The sequence below is a fragment of the Carettochelys insculpta genome, chromosome 17 (genome assembly GCF_033958435.1).
Source record: "Carettochelys insculpta isolate YL-2023 chromosome 17, ASM3395843v1, whole genome shotgun sequence".
In the NCBI taxonomy this organism is placed as follows: Eukaryota; Metazoa; Chordata; order Testudines; family Carettochelyidae; genus Carettochelys; species Carettochelys insculpta.
In genome coordinates, this window is record NC_134153.1 from 9,410,234 (window position 1) to 9,431,139 (window position 20,906).

Below are 20,906 nucleotides of genomic sequence, written 5' to 3' on the forward strand. Positions count from 1 at the left end.
CTAAAAATATACCATAACAGTAGTAAAGTCTGTTTTTACTCTCTCAAACTCTGCTGATAGGTTCATGAATATCTAAAATAGGAGAATAAATCGGTCTTAGCATTGAATGTAGAGAGGTGGTATTCTTACTATTAAATCTCTGCACAGATTTTGTGTGCGCAAATTGTAGCATAACCAGATTAACCAGCAAACTAAGAATGCCACCGAGTTTTACTAATCAAATCTATAGGAATGTGTGTCATCCAGTTTCTGAGAGTTCTAAAAGGAGAACTGTTATCCTGCTTTGGTAGAAAATCTTAACTCTGTTTAGGCAGCTAAAATGAAGTGAAATTTCTTATTTACCCAGTGGGGTGTTGTAAGGATGTGGGAGGAGGGCCAGGCAGGACAGGATTTAAATAGAGCCTGTTTACCCAATCACCTCCACTCCAGTTCACCTGCAGCCAGTGTCAGGCCTGAAGGAGCATAAAAGGAGGGAAGCTAGCCCAGTTTAGGTCTGACCAGCCAAGAGGCAGGAGCTCTCTCTGAGGAAGGCAGGGCCTGAGCCAGTGCTGCCACTGGGTTGGCCACCGGAGAGCAGAGCCTCCGAACCCTCTCCAAATCACAAAGAGGGAGTCCCCCAGAGAACCCCTCTCCTGCCAGAGGGGAAACTAGATTCTCAGGGACACACCCCAAAGTTTTTCAGCTTTTAGGGTGTGGGCTGAAGACCCCACACCCTGGGCTCTAAGGCCTCACAAGGGGGCCTAGCCACTAGGCCACCCTGCCATTGGTGGGAACCGCTCTCAGGTGTATAGTTATGGTTCGGATTGTGGGGTAGGATCTTCATATGCTGTAGTGTTAATCTATATGTACTGGTTCAGATATGTCTTTCTGATCTCAGCTTCATGAAACTTCAACTGTGGGAAGCACAGCACTGTGGCATTCAAAAATGGGTAGTGTTCCTGAACCGCGTCAGTGTGCAAGCAAAGCACATCGAGTGTCTGAACTCGGATGTGACAGAGGAAGCACTATTAATACAAATGCATTTTTCATTTATTTTTCAAAATGCAGTCTTGTAAAGTGGATCAGCTACACATGTTCTCTCCATTCCTACCATTGAGTCAAATGGACTGGAATGGATTCTTCTATTTAGGGACATAGAAACCTCAGTTATGTTAGCTTGCCATGGCTCTAGAGCAGGCGTGTCAAGCCCGCGGGCTGCATGCGGCCCCGGACAGCTAGTAATGTGACCCCCCAAGATCGTAAACTTTTAACATTATTATGTGATTTATATACACTAATTATATTATATGCGGCCCAAGACAATTCCTCTTCACTCAATGCGGCCCAGGCAAGCCAAAAGGTTGGACGCCCATGCTCTAGAGTGACATGGACTGTCAACTGATTCCATTTTCTGTGAATTATATGGTGAAATTTCAGAAAGTGAATGTGAGGCCTTTCTCCTTTCAGATGTAGTATAAGTGGACTTTGGCCGGTCTTTTCCAGAGCAGTACACTTCTCTGTCATGGTATTTCCTGTTATCCTGAACAGGTGCTGAAAATGCATCTGCCCAGGTGGGGACGCTGCTTCCAAGCAGGTGTTTTTCCTCTTCTGACTAGAGTTGGGCATGCCAAGTGGGACTAATATTTGCTCTCAGCTGCTACCTCGGTATGAATTAAATAAGCAGTTCAAAAGTGAGCCCAAAACCTTTTTGCTCTGGTCTAGCTCAGCTAATGATGGACGATATCATTTACCAAGCATCCAAATAGGTAATTTTATGGAGATATTTAAATTGTTTGGTATCCGAGGGGGAGCCATGCTATTCTGTATCCACAAAAACAAGGAAGTCCTGTGGCACCCTATAGATTAACAGATTTTTTTTTTGGGGAATATAAACTTTTGTGGGCAAAGACCCACTTCATCAGATGCATGTTATTTTAGATTATTTAGTTGATTGAGTTGTTTTTAAAGACTATGCTTGGGGCTGAATATATCACACACTCAAAGAATGCCATCTAGGAAACTTTGAATCCTCCCATAAAGTTCAGAATGATAAGTACAGGTGAAATCTCCAGGAAGCAGATATTTTTGCTATACTTCATAATCCTAGAGTCCCAGTTACAAATCTTTCTGGAATAAAGAACAAACTTTCTTTGAGTGCCTGCCTCCTAAGTTGGATTTATGCAGTAAAGTCATATCCCTATTACAGTTACTCACTTTTTCTGAAGTGAGTTTAGCCATAGCTTGCTGCATGCAGGAATTCTGCATACCTGTATTAGCTAAACCAACATCTTTCTGAAACAATTCCCTGTCTCTCAAATGTGCAATCACAAATGCTCAGATAGAATCAGCAATTATGGCCTCGTCTACACTAACCCCCGCCCCACACACACACACTCTGTCTAACCTATGTGACATCAGCTATGTCAATAGCGTAGCTGAAGTTGATGTACTTATTGTGGCCTCTTGTGTGCAGTAAGGTTGGCAGAGTTGCTTTTCCATTGACGCTGACTACTCTTCTCATTCTGCTGGAGTACTAGCATTAACAGGAGTATGCTCGCCGATTGATTTATCATATCTAAACAGGCATGATGAATCAATGATCACTGCAGCATTGCTCCACGGTGTAATGGAGACGATCCCTATGTGCAAGTTTTGACAGGCATGGAGAAAAGGCCAAAGTAATAGGGGAAGGGGCTAAATAGCATTTCACATGCTTAAAGGCTACATGCTATAGACTCTTGTGCGAATCCTGTGATGTTTCCTAAGCTTACGTTGGGTCTAAACTCAAGATCTTAGACTGATGCATCATGGCTGATGGCATTCTCAGCACACCAGGAATTTTGGTCTATGTGGACGCCTCGGTACCTTGGATCATGTTGCCAGCTGAAATACCGCTGCAGTAGCCATGCTTCTGGCTGTGATGGTTCCAAAATTACCAAGAGTTGGATTTAAACTGCTTTTTAAAACTATAATTTTAAAACTGTAATTTGGGCAGACAACATTAGGGACCACAAGTGATCTGTGCCCCTTTAACGTATCAAGTGTCTAGCCATTTGACTGGTTGTACTCTTCAATAGTAAACAGACTGTTTTGAACAATAACTAACAAAGGAGAGGATTTAACGTTCTCTCCATTCTTGTATACAAAGAGCAACTCAAATTTTTCAGCTGAATGCTTGCTTGAATCTTCCTCTTTCTGGAGAACAGCTGAACAACTCCAGTGAGAGAAAGGAGATGTCAGATTTCCTTTCTAGTGAAATTGCCATGTTTTGTGTGGAGAATAAATCCTTACATGTATCCTTAAGCCATAACTAGTAGTCAGTCACATTTTGCTTTTGACAGTTGCTTTTGATACTCTCTACTACCAAGAGAAATATCCTGACATACTCTTTTGTAAAGAGTAGATAAGAATGGCAAATGATGATTTTTAAGGGGTTGTAGGAATATGTGAAAGTGTTTGTCTAAATAATTTGAATAAAGTGGATGGATTCACTTTTTATTGAAGTATAAACTGCTACTTGGAATTTTTCCTACAGAAAATTAAATCTAATTTTAAAATCCTTATCTGGGGCATCTTAATACATAGTGCTGTGCCAGGAGACTTCCTCTTACTACATTTATTAAAAGTGACTTTAAGTTTACCAGTTTTTCCTACTGAACTTAAGGATTTAACTTAGAGGTGCAGATATGTTCCTCATCAAAGGGTTGTTGCTTATCATGCAAACTGCAGGCCTTGTATTTGAAGGAAAAACGCTGTTTAGTGGCAACTTTACGTGATAATTTACTGCTTTAAACTGTGTCCACCATCCTGGACTAACATTTTTAGGTAGCATCTTTTGAGAAGTTGAGAAAATAAGTAACTACTAGTATGGGGAGGAGAAAATAAAAATCTTTTATAGTGGCTATCTGAAGTATGTTTTTCTTTCCAAACTTAAGAACCTAAAGTTAGATGTCTTAAGCCATATTTGGATATGTAAATGATAATTTCAGGTAGGAGCATGGAGCTTATGTGACTTCCGTGTTTGGCACTGGGTCACGATGGTGATCCAAAAATACCATGTCCATCTGGCATTGACAATTCATGAGGGTGTTGATAAATTGGAAAGGTTTGAAGAGCCACAAAAACAGTTGAAAGATTGGGAAAAGATGTGCACAACAATAGATTGAAATAACTAAATGTATTCATCTTAGCAAACAGAAGGTTACAAGGTGACATTATTATAGTCAGTAAGTATCTACAGAGGGAACAAACATTTGATAATGGATTCTTCAGTCTGGCAGACAGCTCTAACAACATTCAGTGGCTGGAAGCCAAAGATACATAGCATGTTTTTAACCCACATTGTTGATTAATGGTTGGAACAATTTATCAAGGACATCTCCATTACTGGTTATTTTAAAATCAAGGTTGGCTATCTTCCTAAAACACATGCTGTAGGTCAAACATGAATGAATTTGGGGAAATCCTATGGCTTATTGTACAGGAGATCAGACTAAATGATCACGTTAGTCCCTTCTGGTCTTATGGATGGATCTGTTGAGGCACCTAAATAATAAAGAAGTCTGACTTCTTTTGTATTTCAGTTTTGACTTTTAGGTTTCTTATATTTTATTTATGAAAGTGTGTGTAGCTGCTTTTTTTTTTTTTTTTTTTTTTTTTTTTAATGCTTGACAGAATTCCTAGCAGGAGACTAACTGAAAATGCCGAGTCAATAAGGCTCCAGTACATTTTCTAAACTGACTTCTACTGATGTAATCAATCCAGTCTGACTGTATAATACAGAACTGACAAACAGCTGTCAAGAAGAACAGACAAAAACTCAAATCTAAGTGCACAGTGTGTTCAGGCTACCAAGACAGTGGGAGAAGATATAGATTAGTAGTACTTCACTGCAACTGTAATATTTGAGTGGAGTCGTGGTACAGATTGGGTCTGACACATCTTTCTTATGAAGCACAAAGCTTCAAATTCCTTGATTGTGTTTCCATTTTCACCAGTTAACGATCTCCACCTTTGACAACAGGAGTCTGTTTCTCTGTGCAAAGTCCATTTTCCCAGTTAATGATACACCATTAGCGTTACACTATCTTGGTTTCTTTCAGATTTTTTTCCCCCCAGGTATGGTGACTTGCCTTTTGTCGAAGGCGGGAGATGGATGGCAGGAGACAAATTGCTTGATCGTTGTCTTCGGTTCACCTCCTCTGGGGCACCTGGCATTGGCTACTGTCGGCAGACAGGATGCTGTGCTAGATGGACCTTTGGTCTGACCAGTATAGCCGTTCTTATGTCCATTTTAGGATTCTATGGGCATGAAGAAACCCAAACTTCCTCTCCACTAGCCCTTTCTACAATTTTCTTAAAGAACTTCTGTTGGTTTTATTGACTCAGAACTGTTTAAGAAGGTTTTCTGAGTTTGTCTAAACTTGTGTCACAGGACAAGCACCTAATTCTGTTTTCTGAAATGAGGAAAACCACGTGTGCTGTGAGAATATTTATTTCCCCTTTCTTACCTCACATGAGGGGATTTTCCATACCTCTCAGTGTGTCCTTTAAATATATATTTCAAAGGTTCCTGAAGAGTGGTAACTTGAAGGCAGGCTTATCTGTTCTGCAGACTATATTAAGTTTTGATTAGTCAAATTACCTTTGAGAGCGCCGCCAACTTAAAAAGATGAAACCCTTTACTCAAGATGAACTGCTTGCTGTGGGAACTCTAAGGTTCTTGGCCTTTTCAGAAGTTTAAAGATGCTGAGATTTGAATATTTCAGCATCTTTTGTGAGAAGTACAGTGTGTTAAGCCTTCATAGCTCTGTTGAAGTTTCTGATCTCAAAGGCCATGAACTAATATTGTTCACTCTTCATGGTGTTGTACATTTTTACAGAAGGCGTTTTATCTCCCAGCGCTGCTCTCTAGAATTTTTAGAAGACATAGTGGAATGTGCCAGTGTACGAAGGTACTTTTTAAAAAGCAGCATTGATCTTAACTCGTTGCATGCAAGTCCTCTCCTCCCTCCACCCTCCTCAAAGCTGACTGAGGTCCTGCATGCTAATGCCGCCATCTGACCATAAGAATACCTACATCTTTACTTTAGATCACTTAATAACTCTTTTTAATTGCAGAGCCAAGCACATATCTGGATCTCCAAGACACAAAAGCTTGAAGAAGATGCACTTCATCAAGAATATGAGACAATATGATACAAAAAATAGCAGGTAATGTTTATATTCACTTGGGGGTCTGATTCTGATATCCTTACTTGCATGGAGTAGGGTTTAGCTCCTGAGTAGTCCGAGTTCAGCTGGGCTATCTACGTGAATAAGTATCAGTTGACATGAGTAAGGCTGGCAGATTTGGGTCACAAGTAATTATAACACACATGAATGTTAGAGCCTGGGAGGTAGACTGGCTTATCCAAAGATTTGATTCTTGGACACTGTGGTAAATGGGATGTTCATCTGAAATATGCTGGGGTGGGGAGAAAATAGATTTTATAAAATGTGTATGTTCATCCATTTTTAAGTGTCATATGTATTCGTACAAGACTGCCTGATTAAAATATGTGAGGATAAAAGCCAGCATGGAACCTCTGGCAGATCAGCAGTGTGACACTTAAGCCGTGTCTACACGTGCACTCTACTTCGAAGTAGCGGCACTAACTTCGAAATAGCGCCCGTCACGGCTACACGTGTTGGGCGCTATTTTGATGTTAACATCGATGTTAGGCGGCGAGACGTCGAAGCCGCTAACCCCATGAGGGGATGGGAATAGCGCCCTACTTCGACGTTCAACGTCGAAGTAGGGACCGTGTAGTCGGGCGTCCCGCAACTTCAAAATAGCGGGGTCTGCCATGGCGGCCATCAGCTGAGGGGTTGAGAGACGTGCTCTCTCCAGCCCCTGTGGGGCTCTATGGTCACCGTGTGCAGCAGCCCTTAGCCCAGGGCTTCTGGCTGCTGCTGCTGCAGCTGGGGATCCATGCTGCATGCACAGGGTCTGCAACCAGTTGTCGGCTCTGTGGGTCTTGTGGTGTTTAGTGCAACTGTGTCTGGGAGGGGCCCTTTAAGGGAGCGGCTTGCTGTTGAGTCTGCCCTGTGACCCTGTCTGCAGCTGTGCCTGGCACCTGTATTTCTATGTGTGCTACTTTGGCGTGTAGATGTTCCCTCGCAGCGCCTATTTCAATGTGGTGCTGCGCAACGTTGATGTTGAACATCGACGTTGCCAGCCCTGGAGGACGTGTAGACGTTGTTCGTCGCCACATCAAAATAGGCTACTTCGATGTAGGCTTCACCTGTAGACGTAGCCTTAAGGAATTAATTGGGATGGAAAAGAGCTTAGTGATTTCAGCTCTTGAAGTGTGCGGAATGAATGCAAAAAATCTGTTATCTGTGAAACTAGAACTACAGTCTACTTAAATTAATGGTTTTAATGCTAGACTATAGTCCTTAACTCCAGCCAATTAGAGGGCCTGTATGCTCCAGTGGGTGGGGAATGGAAGGGAAGTCTGCCCAGAACTTCCCTGAGTTGTACTTCTGGCTGTTTCATCAGTTTGTTGTATGAGCTTGTGCAAGTTAGTGTGCTGGAGTTTTCTGGGCAGTAAAATGAAAATAATAATTTGTGCCCACTTATTGTAAAGCTCTGAGAACTGCGGCAGAAAAGTGTTTCATGTAGGAGATATGTGTCCTGCCTCATAGAACCATAGAAATGAAGAGTTGGAAGGGACCTCGGAGGTCATCTCGTCCAGTCCCCTGCAACGGCAGGATTAAGTAATTTTATACCATCCCTAACAAGTGTTTGCCAGCTCTGTTCTGAAAAATTCAAATTATGGGGATTCCACAACCTCCCTTGGAAGCCTATTGCAGTGCTTAACTATTTGTAGAATTAGGTTTAGTTTTTTTTTTTTTCCTAATAGCTAATCTAAATCTCCTTTGCTGCATATTGAGCCATTTTACTACTTGCCCTGTCTTTAGGGGACAGGGAGGACAATTGATCACTGTCCTTTTTTTAACTGACATTGACAAGTTGGAATGCTGCTGTCAAGGCTTCCCTCCCCTCCCCCAACATCTCTTCTCAAAACTAAGCATGACAGTTTTTTAGGTTAGACTTTCTAAACCTTTTAGCATTTTTGTTGTTGCTCTCTGGACTTCCTTCAGTACGTTCCCATCTTAAAAGGGTGGTGTCCAAAACTGGCTGTGGTATTCCAGCTGATCCTCACCAGGGTCAGAGTGGGAGAAATATCCTCTGTGTTGAACATGCAACACTCCTGTTAATACATTCCAAATATTAGCTTTGTTTCACAATTGCATCACACTGTTCATTTATTGTTTGATTCATTATACCCCCCATTTCCTTTTTCAGCAGTACTATCAGTTATTTCCCTTTTTGTATTTATGCATTTGATTTCCCCCCCTTCCTAAGTGTAATATTTAATTTTGTTGATTTCTTATCAATTCTGTAATTTATCAAGGTCATTCTGAATTCTAATTCTATCCTCCAAAGTGCTTGCGGCTCCTCCCAGTGTGGCGCATATCAAATGTATGGATGACATTGTCCTCCATTCCATTATCCAAATATTTAATGAAAATATTCTATTTCCAAATGCAACACAGACCCCTGCAGGAACCCCCTGTGTACATCCCACCAGTTTAACAGTGAACCACTGATAACTACTTTTTGAGTATGGCCTTTCAACCAGTTGTGCACCCCCTTTAGTAATTTCACCTGGATCGCATTTTCCCAAATTGACTTACGAAGTTCTCATGCAGAATTATGTCAAAATCTTTAAAAATCAAGATTCATCTCATGCTGTTCCCCCATCCAGTAGTCCAGTAACCTAATCAAAGGAGGAAGCTAGATTGGTTTGGGATGATTTGCTCTCAAAAAAATCCATGTTTGCTATTACTCATGGCTGCCAGGAGGGTGCAAAGGAGGAAGAGGCCTGTTGCATGACTCCTTGTTAGGGTGTATTGCTTTCTGACAAAAGAAGTTGCTTTGGCATAGGTTCTGAATTATAGGCTTGCTTACAACCACCTCAGCATGCATGCTACAAATCTCCTTCGCAGAATTTATTTCCTATTTTATAAGACCTTTATAAAGTGGCTGGTTCATGCTGCTGAACACTAAGTAACTGCAAGATGGGAGTCCTGAGAACTTGATCCTGCACCTGCATTTGATCCTTTTGAGGCTTCACCTTTATATGAATGCCCTTTGGTTTTGTGGTGTTTTCTTACTGTAAACGCCAACTGTCCTAGGTTATCTAGAGAAGACATTTAAGAAAAATATTGTGTAAGCACATATAGGAAACTACATGGTTGCTAGCATAGCTGATGTTTCACAGCTGCAGAAAATGTTTTTCATTTCTAACTTTAATCTTTTCTTGTCTGCTTTCAGGATAGTGTTAATCTGTGCTAAACGAACCTTATGTGTGGCTTTTTCTATCCTGCCATATGGGGACGGCTTTCGAATCAGGTGAGACTGTATTTTTAACATGAGATCTGCGCAGGTCTCAAGTGTCTGGCGTGTGACCATACATAACAAGCTAAGTTGATAAATGAGGTAACCTCACAAGTAAGGTTTAAAACAAATGGGAGTGTTCATATGTAATCATGGTCAACTTGTGGAACTCTTTACCAGCGAATGTTGTGAAGACCAAACCTATAGCTGGGTTCTAAAAAGAACTAGATAAAGTTCATGGAGAGTAGGCTTATTAGGACAGTAGGCTCATTTAACAGCTATTGGGCAAGATGGTCAGGAACACAGTTCCATTCTATGGGTGTTCTTACCTTTCTGACAGCTAGAAACTGGGACTGGATGACGGGGTGGACTAGCCAGTTCTGTTCATTCCCTTTTGAAGCATGTTACCAGGCCTGAAGACAGGATATTGGGCTCGGTGACCCACTGGCCTGACCCAATATGGCCATTCTTATATTTTTATGAGGCATATGCTTTGTGATTTAGAAGGTGAGCCCTTTTCCTGGAGAATCATATGCGCCTGCTTAACTTCATGTATGTGAAGCCATTTCTTATTATGAGGTTATTCATGTGCGCAGGGTTAAACAAGTGCCAAAGCATCTGCAATATCCAGGCCTAAGGCATCTTTCTTGTTGCAAACCTAAATAAATACTGTACGGTGTTTGCTAAACATACTAAATAAAGAGGAAAATAAGGATTCAGGTCTCTCTTTTTTTATACAATATTTGAATGTTTTTATTGTAAAGAAGTCAAACTACTTTGCTTTTCTCCATTTGCTGCTAGTCTAAAGTAGCAGCAGTAAAAAACTGGAGCTAGGGGTCTTGAGTATACTGTTCTTGGTGCCAAAGAAAAAACTAGAGGAAGATGAAGTGCTGTAGACATTTGTCAACATAGTGCTTTTTGTTTGACCTTTTCAATTTAAAAGTATTTTGGTTTTTTCTTTATACAACGTGAGCAGAACATTTGCTGCCACCTTGACCCACTGTTACCAGCATCACCCAACTTGAGTTGGGGCGTTTCAGTCCCAAAGTTAAAGGGAGTGGCAACTGCCAGACCTAAAAAGAGAAAGTGGATAACCCCATTGGGCTGGTCATCCTTGCCCACTTTATTGCACTGTTTACAGTTAGTTCTCTTTTGGGGTTTTGAAAGAGTGCTCAGTGCCCTTTTCACTTTTTTAATATTTTGGTAATAATGTTCATTATTTTACAATTAGAGCTGATGTTCCACTAGAAATAGGTGCAACTGTTTATCTTTCCTGGCCCTTGTTTTCAGTTATTTGTAACTTGCCATAATTAAATTCATACTTTAAGATACACTTTTTTTTTTAAGTATATATTAAACCCTGAAAATAACATTGGATGTTGAATCACTGACTTTGCTGACTGACAAAAACTGAAAACACTTCATTTATGGCAAACTATATGCAACATATTTTGGAAATGTAAGAAATGTGTTCAAAATATACACATTGCAATTGCAAATACTCAAACATCAGGAACTATTAAGTGAGACAAACTAGAGTAGGATCCATGAAGGACGCTCTTGTGAGGTATGAGGACGTTTGACTTACTATATTTTCTGTAGTGTGTGTATCGTCTTTTCACCCGCCTTTGCGAAAACAATTGTGTTGTCACTTGTCCTGTGCATAACTTATGGTGGAAGGAAATGGATGTTTATTGATGGAAATTGCATTGTATGCAAACATATTTTCGACAAAAATAGGCAAAGGGAAACATTTTTCACTTGATTGGAAAGCAGCAAGATCACTTGAAAGAGTTAGATTCTGTAGCTGTCTGGTAGAATATCGCTTCTTTCAGCTTTTCCTTTTGAGATGACAGTGGCGTGACCACAGTTTTTTTAAGACTGGAGTAGCTAGCAAGGTAGAATATTGCTGTTACTAAAATACAGTTCTGCTAGAAATCCTTAGCTACAGCCCAGGAGGTGTTTGTGAATGCCTCAAGTCAGTAAAGTTTAACTGAAGGGAAGGCTGATAGTATAGGAGAACTAGTAATGTCAAATGTATTTGCTGCTTGGGTTTCTGACCCAAAGCTTGTACATTTTAGTGCAGTGTGGGTGGGATGCTTGTACAGAGATGACATATGTCTCTGTTTAAATGGTGGTAACGATAATATGGAGTGGAATTAAAAATGGGTTTTCTAGTTAAGTGAACCTCTGTCAGTTTGAGTACAGTGTTTAAAAATTGATGCTTGCTTGAAAGGGAGGGATGGGCAGAAAAGTGGAAGTTTTTCCAATGGTGTTTAATGTTGGGGCTATGGCATATGTAGCCTTTGCTGTAGAGGAAGTTAGACTTGCAGCATTCTTCCGGGGTTCACTGTCCATCTTCATTTACAGTGATCTAAAAATGGAAGGGCAGAAACAACGACATCCTTCCGGTGGAGTTTCAGTCTCTTCAGAGATGGTTCTTGGATTGGAAGGAGTGGAGCTTGGAGCTGATGGCAAGGTACAGTCCACCATTCGACTGAATGGCACTGCAGGTAGAATAGGAAATTGAGCATTGGTGGGTCTGAGTGTTATTCCCTCCTCTGTTCCAAAATGACCGTGAGGGGTGGAAATTAAACAACCTGCCTTACTTGCCCATCCGTAAAATGCAGCTTCTATCACCCAGAGATGTTGAAGCTTTATTATTGCTTACAAAGCACTTTGAGAGGTGTCTTGGAAGGAGATTCTCCTTCCCGGGGTAGCACTAAGGGGCCACAGGAATCATGCTAGGTCTGGTGAGATTGCTGGGGTGGCCCTGTCCAGTTTATTCTCCCCACTGGCAAAGAAGCCGCCTGCTCCCTGGATTCCCAGAGTAGTGTGCTGCTGCTTTGGGGTGGATATGGACTCCACCTTAGATTAGAATATTCAAGTTCATTCATTTTGGCATGCTGCCAAAATGTTGCTGACAGTGTGATCGCTGGAAGAGACGTATGTTCCTGGAGTATATATATTTCTGCCAAAACTGAATGAAATTCAGAGGGGCATAGGAATGACATTTCTCTGGCCCCTGGCTTCCTTTCTCCTCTTGAATTTACAAAGGCCTGCTGCAAACAATAGAAGATTCTCATAAACAGTTGCAAGCTTTTTTTAGGCTGGAAACCACTAGCCTATATATAGAGGTCTTGCAATTCCTAACACATGTTTTCTTTTATTAGGTTGTGTCCTATGCAAAGTTCTTGTATCCAACCAATGCACTCGTTGGGCGCAAAATTGATCATGGTGCTTTTCCCCCATGTCGATTCAGTGCGTCACGGAGTCTTACAGGGTCAAGACATAAAACTGTAACAGCTAAAGCAATACCATCAGGAACAGAAATAGGTAACAACTCAATACAGCTTTGTACTGCTTGCATGTAAGGGGAATGGCAATACCTTATGAGGAGAAAAGTGCCATGAAATGGCAGGATTAAATTAGCTTAGAACAAGGTTGGATAACTGTAGGATCTGAAGGCTGTTGGCCAGAGGGGAAAAAAAAAACCACACACCTTTAGGAAGGATTTGGTAAAGCTGAGACTTCTTCAGGAGGCCACTCCCTAAAGCTGTGGCCAAAGACTAGTGAAGGAACCAAATGAGTTGATTAGAGGCAAGTAAGCACAGAGGAGTTAAAAGCTCAGAGGAAATAAAAGACTGAAGAACAAAATAACAATGATCTGTTGAATGGGTCTTTCAGTAGCTGTTTCTGTGTAATCAGTTTATTTACATTTCCCACTGCAACACTAGGCTTTGTCAAGAGTAGCATTGTTTTCAGTTGATTTGGTCCTGAATTCTTCTAAAGAGTTTCAACACTTATAACACATAGAAAAATGTAAGACAGAACTCTGCCGTTGCCTTTCCGGCATCCTAGCAAGGCCTAACCAAAAGGAACACACAGTGATTTTTCTTAAATTCAGACTAAATATCATAGACTTCGTGTATCTAATTGGCTACCCACAAGGTTTTATTTAAGAGACTAAACAAGTGTATTGTGACTGTGCCATGTGTTTTAAGCAATGCTGTTTCTATTGTCACATGTACAAGTTTAGTTATGCCAGGAGTAGGTAGGGGAATAAATTTCTGCATGCTTCCAGAATAAAAGACCTAGTCACAGTTTTGCTCCAAATAGAGAAACCAATTATTAGTGTCTGCTTCCCTGAATTAGCAGCATTAATACTATTGAACAGCTGTCTGTGATATCTTACCTGTAAAAAATGCTTCCAGCGTCCCTTTCTCTGCAACTAAACCATCACCCCAATCTATCACCAGCTCTTGCTGTTCAAACAAGAAATCAACGTACTTAGTGCTTCTTCAGTGGTAAAAAGGTAACTGAGTAAAAGTGACACCCCTAATTCAACAGGTGTGCTCCCTGTACATATTTTCCAAACCAAACGTGTTTTTTTTTTCTTCGTCCTCGAGAGTCAATGCAGCTTTGTGAAAATGAGTTGGATTCTGTTGTGGCTCGGATCAGTTATTCTAAATGCAGAATCCTTTGTCTTGTTTGGTAATGGTTGAGCCAGGAAGAACTCAGTTGAACTTTCAGATCCAGATTTAAGGCTATGTGACTAATTATTGATGTATTCGTCTTTGGCTTGCAAAAAGAGCACATTTGGAACAGTGTAAAGAGATAAATATGGAATGATATGGATAATTTGGATATAGTTTGTTACTTTTTAAACTATAATCACACTTGAAAACATCAGTAATGGGAGAACATAAAATAAACTTTTGCATCTCTAGCTAGTATGTGCAACCACTTTGTTGTCATCCTTCTCTAAACTAGAATTTCCAGTACTGTGTAATTTCTGGCATCCTTATGCAGCACCCTCAAATAATAAGCTTTACCAGAAGAACTTTTCTTTCCGGCCTTTACCTCTGCTGCCTGAATCTTCCAGGTAGAAACAACCTGCTGTGCTGCTAATGTACTAGAAGTGTTCTCTAACAGTCTGCTGACTTCACTGTAACATAAATAGCATGACAATAGAACAGCAGGTGCTGCAGAATGCCAGTAGGCCAAAATCACTGGATGCTTTTAACTCAGCAGTTTGAGGACTAATGACGAAAGCACCCAGCCGAACCCTCTTTTCCACACAGTATGCTTTATGCTTGCCTTCTTTCTAAATGTAGAGATGGAGCCAGACTCTTTCTTGTGCTCTCCAGCCCCTTTTAGACATTCTGGAAGTAACCTGCACAGAATAATCCTGGTAGAATATGTTCCTAGATAGCGCAGAGGTTTTTTTCCTCTTCTGTTTCCACCATGCCCCTACCCTAGTGTAAATAGGAAGGAAAGAGGATGCCAGAAAGAGAATTGCTATTCCAGCTACACTTGTCTGTAATACCCAGTAGGAGGCTACTACAAGCCAAGACAATTAAGAGCAGCTCCAAGAGTACTCTTAAGTGCCGGAAGGGTCCCAGGTTGAAGCCAGAATATGGGAGGTGCAAAGAGCAATCCTGACCCTATTGAAATCTTTTAGTTTGACAGTTTAAGGTTGTCTTCTCACACTTAATTCTTTTCACTAGAACCTTGTGGTATCTATGGAGTGAGTCTACGTTGTGTGTGCCGTCTTGGTTTATGGTAGATATTGTATGCTTTTTCATATGCTGTTTGTCACATAAAATTCATTACTATTTTTAAACATCAGAAAAAGATTGCAGACATATAATGTGTGTTTAAAAAACAAAACAAAACGTCTTGCCTTTCATCTTTTGGTGTCACTGCCTGCCAACTACTGTCTTTGTGGTCTGCACATCATATACCATATTGTTTACTGGAGGATAAGCAGGTGCTTCAGAGTTTGCAGACCCAAGAATTTGGGGCATTCAGTAGCATAGTTAAACTTTCTCTTATTTGCAGATTGCCTCTAACTTCAGAGGTGCATCAGCAATCTATTTCTTAAAGCTCATTTTTGTTTACCTTACAACTTATGCTCTATTCACATCTCCCATTCTCCCAGGAAACGAAGTTGGTGAGCTATCAGAGTATAATCCAAATCTCCTGGATGATCCTCAGTGGCCCTGTGGGAAACACAAACGTGTTCTCATCTTTGCATCATACATGGTAAGAAATTGATATGCATGTTGGACCTCCACGTCCAGCACCCTTGGGATCTGACTAGTCCCGTACGAGGAAGCTTGCAGGACCAGGGGAGCTCAAGTCAGTTCCAGCCCCCCTGCTCAGCTCTGTTTTCTTGCCCCCAATCCTCCGCCTGCCCTGCTTTCTTGCCCCTTCTGTTCCTGGCCACAGTGGCTAGCCACCAGGCTCTGGCCACTAGCCCTCCCAGACTGGCTCCTCTTACTGCCCTGGCCCCACTCGCAACCGCTGCCCTGCTTAGGCTGCCCACCTCCTGGATGGGCTCCACGCTGACCCACTTCCACTGGCTGGATTACAGAGCCCAAGCCCTGCTGTCATCTGACTCCCTGCCAGCGGGTGTCTCTGGTCCAGGAATGTCCATGGTTCAGCAGGACATTGCCAGACCAGAGTCATGGTTTTTAGAGGTTCAACGTGTGTGTTAACCAAGCACCTGCCTGGCTTTCTGTGTACACTTACTGAGCATTCATGCACTGAGTATCTGTAAAGAACTACCTTGAATAAAATGTGCCAATTGTTGAAAATTTACTTTATATAGACATAGTTGTGCATCGAACTTGAGCAGTACTGAGTTCAAGAGCAGTGCCAAATTCTACATTAGTAATAATTATCAAGGTACACTATAAAATCTGTCATTAGAGAAATTTGACAGTGATGACCCAGATAAGTGTGGACACTCTCTTGTAGTGAATGTGCCAGGAATGGATGTTCAGCAATGCGTAAATTTGTTGATGTTCCTAAACCAGTAGTGTACAAAAGAGAGACACCCAATCACCCCATGCCACCACCACCCCACCAGGCACCTTCTCCCCCCACATCCGCAGCTGGGGCCATTGCCTTAGCCGTGCGGCCCCAAAAGCTGTGCAATCCCCAAGGAGCCCAAGCCAGCTGCACGGTGTCCGAGTTCCTGAGCCACCGTGTGGTGCCCAAGGATCCCCTGAACTGTTGCCCAAGCCACCACATCAGTCCACCGAACCACATTTGCCACAATACACTTAGTGAACAGGGAGCATACTGGACACTGCAGTCCTAACCAGTATTATGGACACGGGCACATTTTAAATGAGTTGCAGCAAACGTTCGTCTATAAGAACTGTATGGAAATCACCAGAGATCAGTAATTTAGAACAACATTTTGTTTTTATAGCCATTGCTCAATGACCGCTACAAAAAGTTGATTTTATGACCCCCGAGAAGTAGTTTACACATAGCCACTTTGCTTAATACATTATAGTTGGTTTTCCTGATAGTTTGTTCCAGGAGTGAACTCTGTTACTCGTTTTGAAGGCACTCTTAGAGCATGGAAATCCTGTGGAACAACGACCAAATTACCTAAAGAGAAACAGCACAAAGGTGAAAGAGTAGTTCTGGTAATGAGTGCTGATTTCAGGAGTCTTGATGTCTTATCAGGAATGTTACCACCTGGAGCAGTAGGGTTCTTTGCCACTTTTCTCACAAGAAACTGTCACAACACGACAAGACTGTACTTGGGTCATTTGGTAACTGTAATCTACTCTGCCTGAGAATTAGGATTTCCTCATTTGCTGCATTTTTGACATCTATTTTTTTTTTTTTTTTTTTTTTTTTTAAAAAGGAGTATCACAGTGAGATAGGGATTATTCTAACTTTCCTCTGACGTGGCTTTATTTCAGCTGTTTGTCCATCAGTTACTCTGCTCTGCTAACTTATATACCTCACATGTAATTCTGATGTTGGCAACAGGTGGTTACCCTTCTCAAGGCTAGAAGTCTCAGAGGGGTAGCTGTATTAGCCTATAGCTTCACAAAAAATGAGCAGTCCTGAAAATCTGTTGAAGTCAGTCTTACCCATACAAGCTCATTACCTGATATGTGTGTGAGTTTTTAAGGTGCTGCAGGACTGCTTGTTTTTCATTAAGGCTAGAAGGTTTGTTTCACCCTGCACAAACATCATTCTCTGGCACCTCTTTGTTATGAGGTCACATAACCCTGCTCACATCTCTCTTGAAACTCAGTTCTTTGGGGAAGAAGCGATCTCTTTCCTCTCACCGTATGGGCCATGAAATAACACTTGGCATTTGCATACACAAGCTTTCCACATCTTCAGATCGTTATACAGACTGACATACTGATGGTGGCGTGTACATAACATTCTGTACGGATCCCTGGCACAAGTCTATCATGACAGTTTAGTAAGGAATGGGGGGGGCCAGCAGAATTGCCTGGTCTCGGGACAAGGTGCAGAGGTGCTTTATTGTGCTCCCAGAAATGGTAGGGCTGGGGACAACCAGCCCTCAGAGCCACTTGGAGTAGGCTACACCATGCCTCCTGCCCGTCAGCCCTCAGACCTGCCCAGAGTGCCTCTCCTACCAGTCAGCCCTGCCCAGAACATGCCACATGTTGCTTCAGCAGTAACATAAAGGACTGGAACTCGGGCCACCACTGCTGCAGTAGCAGTGGCTGATGCCCCCAGCCCTTTTGAATCGCTGGGGCAACTGCTCTGGCAGGGGAGACCTTAACGATGAGCAGCATCACTGATGGCAGAATTCTAACTTCACACTTCCCTCTGCTCATAAAAGGTAAAGTATTGAGGAGCTAATGAAGCCTGTATGTCAGGCTCTGAGAAGCTTATGCTGCAAAGGGAGCCTGATCTTTTGGGTCCTATTTCTGGCTCTGCTACTTTCGATGCGACCATGGGCAGGTTGGCGACCCTCCCAGTTTCAGTTCCATAGTCTGTAAAATAGAGATAATTATCTGTCTTGTAAATTGCTGAGACTTATTTAATATTTCGTAAGCACTGGCTGTGCAGTTTTAGGAGTGCAAACTATTATTAGAGACGTGTTTGTTTTGCCACCTTATTAACAGGGAGCATGCTTGAAGGGCATCTGTAATGCCTTGTTGATGGTGAAACCGCAAATGTTACAGAACTTCTCTTGTTTCAGACCACAGTAATAGACTACGTGAAACCCTCAGACCTTAAGAAAGACATGAATGAAACTTTTAAAGAGAAGTTTCCTCACATCAAGTTAACACTCAGCAAAATTAGAAGGTAAGAAACAGCACTTGAGAACAGAAAGGGAAGAGGGAATGCCCTTTAAGCCTCTTGTACAAACTGCTTTCCTTTGCCTCTTCTATGGCATTTAGTATTGATTCTATTAATAGCATATAAGATTAAATCCTGATAATCTCTTATTGCCAGGTAAACTGGCTGTGATACAGCAGCCATCATAAGAATGCTTAGCGTGCTGGGAATGGTTCTTGTATAATTCACCATAAAAGTAGCTATATTCAGATTAGTACTGATTTATTGTTAATTTAGTACTGATGCAATGTTAGCAAATTCCAGCTGACTTAATCCTTCTGCACACTATGAATCAAAATGTAAGTAAACTTCACAGCCTACGGTGCGCTCCATCTTTCCTGTAAACTGTTTGTGCTTCTGTCTGGGAACACATCATTATCTTTCTACATGAGTAACAAGAAAATGTTCTGTGGTCTTGAATAGTGATAGGAAACAGTAGAGTGGTGGTGGAAAATCCAGGCAGCTTCACCTTCAAGTGTTTATGCCAGTCGATTCCAAGGTAGGTGTGTGTGCTTGCCACATGCCCCAGTGCCAGAGGCTTTTTTTGTTAGCAGTACCCATAGGGGAGCAACTCTGGTGTCCCCAAGAGTGGAGCCCTCAAAGTGTGATACAAGAGGCACCACACCCTCCTCCCCACCCTCAATTTCTTCTCGCCAGTGACAGTGCATGGAACTCTCATCGCTTTGGCATTGCAATCTCAGATGCTACATGTCAATAGTTTTATATTTAGTTCCCTTATTGTTAGCAAATACTTTTTGTATCCCTGGTGGGACTGAATCTGGGATGGTGCATGCCCCAGGCCCTGGGATTTAAGAACTACAAACAGTATAAGAAACCTATGCTGGTCAGTGACTCCCCTCCCCACCATACTAGCTGTCTTCTCTCTCTGGGGGATACACAGTTTAGCAACAGGTGCAACATCTGTAAAAGTTTCAAGCTGCAGACAAAGAAGGAGCAGGACATTACATTTAAAGGTGTTCCTTATGGAGATGGCACTGGTACCAGAGCCTGTATCCTTGGACTCCCCACAGAGCACCATGGCCACGATGTGGGGCGCTCAGCTGGCACCACTGTTGGGGCAGTGGAAATCTACCTTCCCGGCACTGTCAGGATGCAGAAGGAAGACCAGGAGAGGTTATTCTGCTTAAAAGAGCAAGGAGATGGCAGGAAGCAAGCCTTGGTCCACAATGAATGGCTTATTGCTTCTAAGTGGGAGTCGGGCCTTATCCTTGACTGAGTGGACACGCCTGCCTCCTAGGTAATGGCACCAGAGTCCAGCACTTGGCAGTGCTGTTGACCCTCTAGGGAGGTCCTTAGAGCAGCACGGTATGTATTGTCTCAGTGCCGCCTACATCGCCTATTACACTTCCCAAGTCTAGGGGTAAACCTGCCGTAGGACCACCCCTTTGGCCCCTGTTTGTGCAGCTCTACTTGCCACCTGAGGGAACATCCCATCAGTGCTTGCCTGCCAAGAACTACCTCATTTTACATGTCTGGACAGACAGCACCAGACTTGGGCAATGCTCCAAAGGCTCAAAGCACTGGTCACAGGCTGGGTGATGGGGCAGCAGGAGTTGAGTCATTTGACTCCAGTACTGAGGGAGGCAGGAAGGCCACTCCCCCCTGCACTCAGTATCAGTGGGAACTCTTCATTAAGACTTACGGTACAGATGCAGGTTGCCACCCTGGCACTAACACCCCCATCTCCTGACATCGGTCACATTCCCATTCCTACTCCTTGGTGCAGCACCGGTTTGAGTGTTCGACAGTGATTGCAGGATACTGCCACAAATCCACTGAATGCAGTTCCCAGTTACCGGAATTTTGGCAATGTGTGCTGTTGCCAGCCTACAGATCCTACCCAGCGTATTATGGTGAATACAGCCAGGAGCAAGACACTTTGTTTGTCTGCGCCTGTCCTGGTCACCAGAGCTTCGTCTTATGTTCCACATCTCATTCCTTACAGTTGGATCAGGTGCTCCCTTGATGGTTCAGTTACCTCCTGGCTTTTTTTGCCAAAGCTGGTATTGTCCGTACATGTTAGCCAAATTATTTTCCTTCCAGTTTTTCCTACCCTAAGCCACAACCATCAAGGAAAGGAGACTGCAGGCTTTTGGCTTTCAGGCACACCCTGGCTTTTTACCTGGAACATACCAGGCCCTTTAGGAAATCAACCCAGTTCTTCATAGTGACTGCTGAGAGGATGAAGGGTCTTTCAGCCTTCACATAGAGAGATCTCCAGTTGGATGACCTCTGCATCAAAGTGTGTTCTGACTTGGAACAGGTCCTACAACCACCCGTCATAAAAGCTCACTCATCAAGGGTACAGGCATTGCTGGCT

At 42.5% G+C, this 20,906-nt stretch overlaps 1 protein-coding gene across 1 annotated transcript in view; it reads left to right on the forward strand.

Moving 5' to 3' along the window:
* CABLES2 (Cdk5 and Abl enzyme substrate 2) overlaps positions 1-20,906 on the forward strand; it is a 48,588-nt gene that overhangs the window by 22,794 nt on the left and 4,888 nt on the right. Inside the window, exons 2-7 of the mRNA XM_075011966.1 lie at positions 6,100-6,192; positions 9,365-9,442; positions 11,798-11,906; positions 12,601-12,763; positions 15,372-15,475; positions 18,426-18,532. Coding sequence (XP_074868067.1) covers positions 6,100-6,192; positions 9,365-9,442; positions 11,798-11,906; positions 12,601-12,763; positions 15,372-15,475; positions 18,426-18,532 — 654 coding nt within the window. The remainder of the gene's footprint in view (positions 1-6,099; positions 6,193-9,364; positions 9,443-11,797; positions 11,907-12,600; positions 12,764-15,371; positions 15,476-18,425; positions 18,533-20,906) is intronic.